Consider the following 9,975-nt stretch of genomic DNA (forward strand, 5'->3'; position numbering starts at 1 on the left):
TAAACAGGAATACATCCTCACAGATCCAGTAACCTACAGATTTTCAGTTGGACAGCTTAGCAAGGCAAAGCAAGACAGGCATTGGGCACTCAGGATTGCTCCCTGTAGCCTGTATCTCAATCTTTGGCTGGAACCAGATCAGGGAAGGCAGAGAGCACTTCTTCACAGCTACCCTCCCTGGACAGAGTACAAGCTGAACTAACATTTTTGGGCACCCTTTTGGGTGTATTCTGTCTGTTTCTCCTTTTAACCTTTATCCACTGTGTGTATTATCCATGCACATTTTACCTAAACTACATCCCACATGATAGATGCCACAAGCTGTCTATAGAAGTAATTTTAAAAGCTGCAATCTTCTTCCAACCTTGGCACCTGTAGTCTGGCTAATTAATTATTTCAAAACAGAATGTTAACAGTATTAAATAGAGTAACAGGCATGCTCAAGTTTTTTGCCTTCTCTGGTTCTTGAGATTGCAAGTCTGCATGAGCACACCTTAAAACATATCTATTTCCTTGTCAGACACTTATCTGCAAACCACTGGCCTCCAACACCCTCTAAATTAAACTGCTCTGCACTGTTCGGTTTCACCCTACCCGACATGCATCACCATAAAGCCAGTTTCCTGAGAAGCAGAACTGTATTCTCATTTCCTATGGATCTGCAATTTACTACAATTCAGCTGCAAAAGAAGCAGCCAAAACAATTTTTTTTTTTTTTTACTGCATTATCCACAACATCTCTTTGTAGGGAAAAAATCCCTGGAGTCCAAAGGAGACTGAGCTCAATATACAGTCTCTCCTTCGGGGGAAATGCTTCTCTCATTTTTCCACCAGCTTCCAGAAAGTTGAAGGAATTTTGTATCCTCAAAATCCCTTGTCACTCTATCAAACCAAGTAAAAAAAAGATGTACAAGTGAAAAAAAAAAAAGCTACTGTGGGAAGTCACAGTAGTTACAGGGATACAAACCCCACTTCTTGAGGGAAAGATGCACAATTAAAGAACTTTTCATAATTACAGCAATAAAATAGAAGATATTATTAAAATTTGCACCCATCACTATCCTAGTGCTTTGCTTACAATGCCCAGCCCCTACCCTTCCCATTTTTTTTTTTTCCTGGTTGCAGACTGCAGGAGCAGCCCATTAACACTTCATGTAACTTCAGTCTAACTGCACTAGGCATCTTAAGGCACAGGCACCCTTTTCCTTACACTTACCCATCAGATACACTCAGGCCATAATAACTGATAAAATTGGTTGCTTCCTCACAATCTTTGAACAATAGCATACGGACCAGGTGATCCAAGGGAAACACTGTACATCTTTGGGTGCTCACAGTGTAGGCAATATTGAGAGATTTGAGAGCATCTTTACGAATCTGGGGGAAGACAGAAGAAAAAGCCATGTAACTACTAAGTTAAAGACCCCAAAATGTACTATATACATGAAAAAATGTTTAAAAGAAATCAGTACTTTGTCATCAAATAGAAACACAAACATCTATTCAGATTTAACTTTCTTCTTAAATTCTATGCACTTGCTTTCTAGTTTCTGCTCCTCCTCAACACTGTTCATTTTGATCATATCACTGTGATTCTTGTACAGGAGAAAAAGCTTGCAAGGTCTTCTGGAAGTGCAGGTTGACATTTCCTTTGCAAAAGTCTCAGGCCTGCTTCTCTGCTTCCCAATTATTTTTAGTGGAAATAACATGTATTTGTACACAGTTATGGGAAGAAAAATGTTAAGAGTAGTATTTTAATATTTGCCTTTTATATCACTGCAGAAAACTCTTGTTAAATTTTTAATCACGTCTGAAGAAGCAAGCATAAGATTATTTTAAAGGCTAAACATCTACCGAGTTTTCTGCTAAGAAGACTTCCTCCCAAAAGTTCCAGACCGTTTTACTGATTAACACTTTAAAAAACATCCATTTGCCTTTTTCTCACCTGGCTGAAATAGCAGTGTAGGAGACAAGCATTCAGATAGGAAGCGGCTTGCACTAACTTGAAGAACCTCACAAAGTTGTTGCTGTTTAAAGCAGCAAAAGCTTGAACTGCAAATCTAACTTCAGGAGAGTTTCTAACCTCTGGATGAAACTGTTGTACTTCTCTGTGGAGACAAAAAAGACATACACAAACCTTTTGCTTCAATATTAAAATCACAATCCAGTAGCAACCTGTAACAAAACGGAATTAAAGTTAGGAGTTTTAAGACATGCAACTCCTGTTCAAAACAAACGGCTGTGAATTAAATTTGTGGCATTATTTACAGATCATTAATCTTCTAACGATGCTTGCATAATCAGCATGTTATTATCTAGGTACATCGCTCCAACCTCTAGGGAGGAAGGCAGTTAAGAGATTGACCAGAAAAGCAAACTATGACTCTGCCCACAAGATGTTTTTTGCTTAGTCCTACTGCAGATAAAGCAGTGAAAATTGGATACCACTATGCAAAAAGAACAAAATCTTCCTTGTTTGAGAATAGTGAAGATTTAACTTTTTTTTTGGTTGGTGGCTTTTTTTACCACCTGCAGAAGCTCTAGTGAGTTATTCAAGGAGATAAAACAAAGCTTTTTTTTTTATTTTCTTAAAACATAAGACTTAAAATGACCTACTGAAAAATTAAACATACCTACAGTACACTTTGTTTGGCAAAAAAATTTTGCAACTAAGAACTTCCATTAGAATTTGTCTGGACTTAATCCTAATCTCAATTCTTCCCATAGGTAAAAGGGAGAAGTGTTATCTGTTGCTCCCACCTGAGAATATCACCCTTGTTGAGATTCAGCAAGACATTATAACCTCTGAACTCTGCTTCACTCTTGCAGTAAATCCCCTTGTTAGCCAGGTCCTGATACATCTCCTTCAAGCTCTGCAGGCATTTAGTCATGTTCTCATTGTTGATTTTGGCATCAAAGGAGGACATGGGCTCTTCACACAAGTGGTGAGCACAGTGGATGTGAAAGCGAGTGCACTTCTCAATCAGAGACACCATCAGAGGGTTGCAGAGATGTTGCTGGGTTATATCCTAAACAGAATGATAAAGAAAGCATTGCATGTATTTTTAAACTGCTGTTGAGCATAGTCATCTGGCCCTACCTTTGGAAAACTCATTTCAACCGTGCTTCGAGTCATTTTGCAATTCAAAACATTTGAATTACTACTGCTTTTTGCCTCACTTTTCACAGCATTATGTGATCTTTTGCTTTCTATCATCAAACACCTCCATTCACTAGTGCTTACCTTTCTTATTCCACGAGTTCTGTTCCAGACAAAGTCATACCACTCTCGGTAGTTTCCTTCTCCTTGGTCCATAATGTTTGTCACTAAATAGTCCATGGTCATGCTCAACACCTCAGAGGGTCTCAATTCATGGGGCAAAGGTTCCTCCTGATCTGCTGAAGACCTACTATATTCTTTGATTGCTGCTCCATGATCTACCTGCAAGACATGGAGAAAAGAATCAAACCCAAGGAGTACGTTCAGCTTTTCAGAAGAGGGGATTTCATCCCATCCATGCCTTTAGTCTAGTAAGGAGCAGACTGTTAAAGCATTCTTCCACTGTTCACACCAACAGCCCGTGTCCATTCTGCTACAATAGCAAATGTTTTCTGTTTTCTTTTACAGCAGGATCCTACATGTTGACTTAGTCTCAAACTCATAACCTTCAAGGCAGTGTATACTGCCACCCTACAGTTTTAGAACTATAGTTCTAAAAGCCTGTCTGTAGCTAAATAAAAGACATTACTTAGACTGAAAAAGCAATTCTCTAGCCTTGTTGTACAACAGGGAATTGAAAGACATCAATTACTGCAATAGCCTCCAGAATTTTTCCCCCAGAATTAACCCTGTGATCAACTAAACACTGACAGCTTTATATGAGCAGCACACAAACAGATGTCCTGGGAACAACAAACCCCTGAATACCTTGTCAGATCCTAGAAGTAATTCAAAGATACTGAGCTGGTTTCTCGTCTCCCTCATGTAGCGCTCCTTTTCAGGACACATGTCGGGGCAAGTGCCAACAACAGTTTTTGCTTTGCCAAGATCAGTCCTTTTTATTCGAGCTAAAAAAAAATAAAATTGAACAAACACTAAGCATTTCTCATTTTTGTTTTCATGACAAGCTATTACCCTGATGTACCAACACAGCCCTAAGTGTGCCACATGCCTCAGCTGGAGTATGTACATTGGTCAATGGATGGATGTCCAGAAGTATGATGCTAGAGCAACAGTTCTCAAAAAAAGCTGGTGAGACAAGGTCTGTAGATATTCTCACCCTACTCTACTCAGAGCAAGGCTGTACCCATACCTTGGCATGGTCAGAAACACACAAGGATTGGGTTCCCCCACTCTGGAGCCTGTCCCAGAGTTGCACCACTTGTTGTGTTACTGTTATTAATTTGAGCTGATTTTAATGATTTGGATTTAAATAAGGAATGATTTGGACTATATAATCAGTTATATACTGCTACAAAGTTCCTCTTTTAAAGTCCCAGGCTGAGGCCACATAGACTAGTGATAACCATTAACTAGATTTCTATACAAAGAATAAGACTTGCAATGAGGTACCGTTGTTAGACTGTCTGGTCAGGATGATTTATTGCCCTATAGACCAGGTACTGTAAAAGTTACATTGTGAAAGGGCCTCAAAGCATGTTAAAATTGCAGTGTAAGCCAAAAATCCTTGGGTCAAGGGCATTGGAGGGTCTTTTCTTTTAGGTCAGGAGTCCATGGTGGTCATAAAAGCAGCCGCCTGATTCATTTCAGGACTCAAGTGCGCATGAAGGGGAAGAAGAGAGAATATGAAAAGGAGTTACAAGAGTTTACATGTGTATGTATGAGAACCTGATTAATATGTATGACTGCATCCTCTATGATCAACGCGCTACACCAGTTAGGTGTGCGTTGTTGGTGAGATGACTCCACTGCACACCCAGCCATTAACAAAGGAGTGTGCTTATCAACATCCCATCGGTGTCGATAAGTTCTTTTATCCCGTTTTGGTGACACTTTGGGGAAGTTTCTCCTACCGTTCCACCTGGTTATCAAAAGTATTGCTGAGAAGACTGAAGCCTCTAAAAGATGCCCAATTTTTTTTCTCCTAACTAAGCACCAGAAATTCCACATCAAACAGACAAGAAATCTATTTGCTGATATTAAAATCAAGATCTTAAATTAAAAGCAGGGTCAGCCTTGAAATGGTAAGAACAGGATGGAAGTGTTTATGACCCAGCACTGTAAAACAAAAGGCCATTTCTTGGAACAGTTACTGTGTAGTAGTTTGAAATTAGAGAAACACAGTTAGGCTTTGGGTAGCCTTCTTCAAAGAGCCCGTAGGGATGAAAATCTCCCCACATAGCCTCGTTCACAGAAGATGAACTGTCTGCTACTCACCTTCCACAAGAAATATGCACATGCAGTAAGTAAAACAGATTTGTGTGTTCCACAAGAAATTAATGCATATATGTACAACAGAATTTTATAAACTAGTTCATGTTAAATTCTCTCTTTAAAGCAACAGCTTTGCAACAGACACCAAACACTTTTCAGCAGAGAAGCAGATGTTACACTCATTAACTTGTGTAATTACCTTGTCGCATGATTTTGTCCCTCTGGTCCAAAAGACGGTATCTTTCTTCAGATGTCTCAGCCACTAATCCTACCAGGTTACTGAGAGATGACAAGGCCTCTGAGCTCTGCCCTTCAGAACTAGAATCAAACAGATCTGCTGCATGCTGCAGTGTTGTTCGAAGACCAGGCTTCTTTGCTGGAGAACTAAAAATAGAAGTTTGGGGTTTTTTATCAATAATACACTAACACATGCCCCAGCCCTCATCAGTTCACTGCTCCTTTAGGACTTCAACATCTCTGTTTAGAAGATTATTTTTTTTCACAAGGCAATGTATCAAATAAACAAAGTACATATCAACATACTAAGGTCTTTATGAGCTAACACTAGCACTGGGAGTTAATCTGGTTAAGTCCTCAGCACTGCCTTGACAACACAGCCAAGCATTCTCGACTGTAGTGAAAGTCTCAACCTCTGTACAACAGAAATGGTATTACTGAATCTGTCCGAGAGCGAACAGAACCAGAAGGCTGCATTTTTCCATTACTATGGCACAGCAGTTTGCATTTTAAGCCAGGAACTAGTCTGCTGTTTGGTGTGGAAAAAAAACTAATGCTTTTAATACAACAGAGATTATCAGAAGATTTTACAAGGGCCCAGATACAAACATCTTTTTAAGTCAAGGAACATTTGCTCCTTCACAATATATTATTAATTTTATAATCATATAATTGCACATACCAAATTACTTTTGTCAAACTAGTCACACCACTAAGGTACCACAGAAAGATGACAACCTTGCCACGAAACAGGATTCCTGTACAAAGAGCATTCACTTGAAGTGAGACAAGATGACGATCCAAACTTACCAGCTACTCTGAAAAGAGGACTCTCATTCCACAGAGCTGTTATTAACGACAAATGAAGCTACTCACTTCAAAAGCTCATTTAATCATGACCACCAGTGTCCTTACTGCTAGGTCCTAGTTTGGTTCTGCACTCTTTCATTCAATTCCCTTACACCTCACTATTGCAGGTGTTATTTGCTGTTATGAATAAAATATTCAAAAGAAATAGGCAGACCAAAGTAAAAAACCTTCATAAGCCGTTAGACATATCTTTCCGACAAAATGCAAGATCTTCTAATTCAAACCAAAAGACAAGGGAAGCACACTCCCTGATAAGAACATGACTATTTGGTACACATCATTTTTCCCCAGCCACCCCATTTCCTGCCAGATGGATTCCCAGAGGAGCAGACGTACCTTTTACCAGGCATGACACTGCTGGCAGAGGATCTCATTAAAGGCTTCTGAAGAGAGGAATGCTGATAGTTTTGCTCTTCACTGCTTTGCCTTCCTTCATCTTCACCTGCTTTCTTCTCCTTGGGTGAAAATTCTCTTTTTGCTGGACCTGATGTAACATATAAGCGTGAAGCCAGGTATTTGCCTAATAGTTTAAGCAACAACATTTTTTTCCCCACATGGGGTGTGGTGGTGAGCAGTTTGTTTAAGAAAATAGTATTAGAAAATAAAACTAAAAGTCACAGCTTTCTACATGCATGCAAAACTTCCAGGACAACTTGCACTGGAAGCTGTACCAAATAAATCTACCAATTGCTAGTCAGCGTCACTGTTCTATAAAGAATATTTTACTGAAAAACACTTGTCACTTAGCAATAACTATAGTCAGTCAGCAGATTGTCAGTAAATGAAGTCTGATCATCATCCAAATTTAAATTCTCTCAGGTTTGGGATATAATCCACAAGTTGTAACTCCCTACAGGATGTGAAATCCATTTCATCTATGTAAACCACAATTCCCAGTGCTCCTTCTGAAGCATTTTAATAATTTATTTCAGAATCCCAAGCTTAGACTGAGGTTGGGATTCCTTCTCAAGAGTTACATCTACACCTCACAGGAAGAGAGAATTTCTTCTGCCAGGAATAAATTTTCAGCCAGTCAGATTTCTTAAATTATCTCAAATTGGTTATTTCAGAATACTGCTATTCACATTTCTGCAGACACTTAATACCACAATAAAATGTCAAAGGCAAACAGGCACCCCTATAGCTGCTGCTACAAGATGATAATTTTCAGGAAGACAAACTCTGCAGCTGCTTGTTTTCTGAAAGGCAAGTCAGAGGGTGGTCAAAGCTGCGGTGAACCGTTCATTTGCTGACAGCTGAAGCGCATCCCCAGGCCAGGATCTCAGAGGTACACACACAGCATTAAGCTAAAGAAAGGGAAGCACCTGACAGTTCAGGTAGTTGCCTAAGGGGTGAACAACCAAGGTTCACATCTCCTCTTGCCCTAACCCCAAACAAGGTCTGGAATCCTAAACTCAGTTCTCTTTTTGGTTTAAGCAGCACATAATTGTTGATAGGCAGAACAGCAACCTCAGCAACACTGACAGTCACTCCAGGATACTCCATAACAGTTCTCAGAACACTCTCCTAGGCCCTGGAAGCCCACATCCCACACCGTGCTCCAAAGCAGGCAGCAAGGCACTTGAAGCTGAGTTTTCCTACATCTCCAAAGAACATTCTACTTCTAGACAGGAGCACAAAGTTAACATCACCATATTCCTATTGTGTGGCTGCACGAATGGTTTCTAATTCTCACGTACACTGTCATTTCAAGTGTCTTCAGTTCTTTCATATGGCTGGAACAGCATTTTGGCTCATATAAAGAAAAATATTTTTAACAACACGAATTTAAGAAAGAAACAATGCAATTTCCAACTGTGATTTGCAGTTGCTCACTTAAAACTTTCCCAATACCAGAGGGCAGTACTGTGGATGCTGGAAGTTTACACACCTTGCAAAAACAACTGGGTAACTCCACAAGAGGAAAATTCTCCAAGGTCTAAGATACCCCTTCAGGCACCCAGGGCTCCCCAGCCATAGGCTGTTAAAGGCTGAGAAATTATTCTGGAAGGAATTACTTGCTTTACCCTGTTCTTTTTCCCCTCCCCTACATATTAACTATTAGCCTTTGCCACAGACAGGGCTAGGCAGGGTGTCACATAAAATACAGAACAACTATTCTTATGTTTCTCAAAGAATAACCTTCAACACTGCCATAAGCTCTGCGCACCAAACAATCTGACAAGCAAACGTCAAAGAAAACCATCCTACTTCTGGAACTGTAACATCCTTACTGCGGAGATCATCTCTGTATCAATCTCAGCACATCAGGAAACAAGAACAGAGCAATGATATGCCATTTACATATCACCCAGTAAACATATTCCAAAACACAGACTTACTCGTTTTCTTCTTTTGCCAAAACGTTACTATGTCTTTGTGCAACTCTTTCGCTTTTTTTCTGGCAAGAGCTGCAGAGGCCTGAAAGAAAACAAAAGCAGAGTATGAAAACCTGTTAGCATCACACCACCAGATGGGCAGTGCAGTTTTTGCCAGAGAAATATTTACCAATTTCCATGAAATTCTGGTTACTGCACTTTAATCTCTCACTCAAGACCTCCATGCAACCACCAGTTTCCACAAAAATTGCTGCTTTTCTAAGAGCTACGGCAAGCTTATAGCACCTGAGCCAAAGGTGAGTTTTCAAGCACAACACAGGAACAGACCGCGCAGTCTCTGAACTGGCTCCTCAACACACCTCAGCACTGATGTAACGGCAGTATTTCCAGCGAGCAGGTCACCCTACAAGGCTGGCACGAGCTCACCTTGCCCTTGGTGCTGCCGAGCCAAGAACACAGCAGAGCACATGACTCACGTTTGGGTGACACGAGACAACAAACAGGGAAGATCTGTTCGCTATCTGAGCTGGACGCTAAGAGGACAGCCAAAGCCAGGCAGAGCTCCAGCAGCGACCACTTCTACGTGCAGCGCTATACACTTCTGCCGCCGTCTGTAGCACAGCGCTCGTGACACAAAGCTTTCCCACAGGTGAAAGCCACCCTGCGTTACCAAACAGGGGTGCAGTTCTCACCAGGGCCAGGCCCATCACAAGCACTCAGGTTTAAGGCTGCTCCGGCACTCAGTGCTTCTAACACTCACATGATCAAAAAAGTGGAGAACGGCCGTTTTTTTATTGCGCCTGGTCATGATCCGTCGGACTTTGACGAACTGGCCGAAGTGCTTCTCCAGCACCGTCCTGTCGTTGAGGTAATCGGGGATGTTCTTGCACTGGATGGCCGTCAGCTCGCCGGGGGACAGGCCCCCCAGCCCCTCCGTGCTCTCGCTGCCCCGGGCCCGGCGGGCGGGGGTAGCAGGGGCGGCATCTGGAAAAAGAGAAAGTGACCCACCTCAGAGCGCGGGGTGACACCCGGCCGCCGGGGGCCCCGGCCCGACCCCCGCCCCAGCCTACCTTCCCGGGGAAGCTCCCGGGCCTCGGCCGGCGGCGGCTCCTCGGAGGGTCCCCGCTCGGCCTC

The 9,975-nt window shown here is 41.6% G+C and overlaps 1 protein-coding gene across 1 annotated transcript in view; it reads right to left on the bottom strand.

The window, feature by feature from the left end:
- The window catches only part of MCM3AP (minichromosome maintenance complex component 3 associated protein), a 28,589-nt gene that overhangs the window by 18,030 nt on the left and 584 nt on the right, over window positions 1-9,975 (bottom strand). Inside the window, exons 2-11 of the mRNA XM_026852422.1 lie at window positions 9,912-9,972; window positions 9,602-9,825; window positions 8,845-8,923; window positions 6,839-6,986; window positions 5,595-5,779; window positions 3,929-4,068; window positions 3,245-3,442; window positions 2,761-3,029; window positions 1,946-2,108; window positions 1,217-1,377 (exon numbers count right to left, since the gene is read on the bottom strand). Of these exons, the coding sequence (XP_026708223.1) occupies window positions 1,217-1,377; window positions 1,946-2,108; window positions 2,761-3,029; window positions 3,245-3,442; window positions 3,929-4,068; window positions 5,595-5,779; window positions 6,839-6,986; window positions 8,845-8,923; window positions 9,602-9,825; window positions 9,912-9,972 (1,628 nt within the window). The remainder of the gene's footprint in view (window positions 1-1,216; window positions 1,378-1,945; window positions 2,109-2,760; window positions 3,030-3,244; window positions 3,443-3,928; window positions 4,069-5,594; window positions 5,780-6,838; window positions 6,987-8,844; window positions 8,924-9,601; window positions 9,826-9,911; window positions 9,973-9,975) is intronic.

The sequence above is a fragment of the Athene cunicularia genome (genome assembly GCF_003259725.1).
Source record: "Athene cunicularia isolate RWA chromosome 7 unlocalized genomic scaffold, athCun1 chr7_part1, whole genome shotgun sequence".
Lineage (NCBI taxonomy): Eukaryota > Metazoa > Chordata > Aves > Strigiformes > Strigidae > Athene > Athene cunicularia.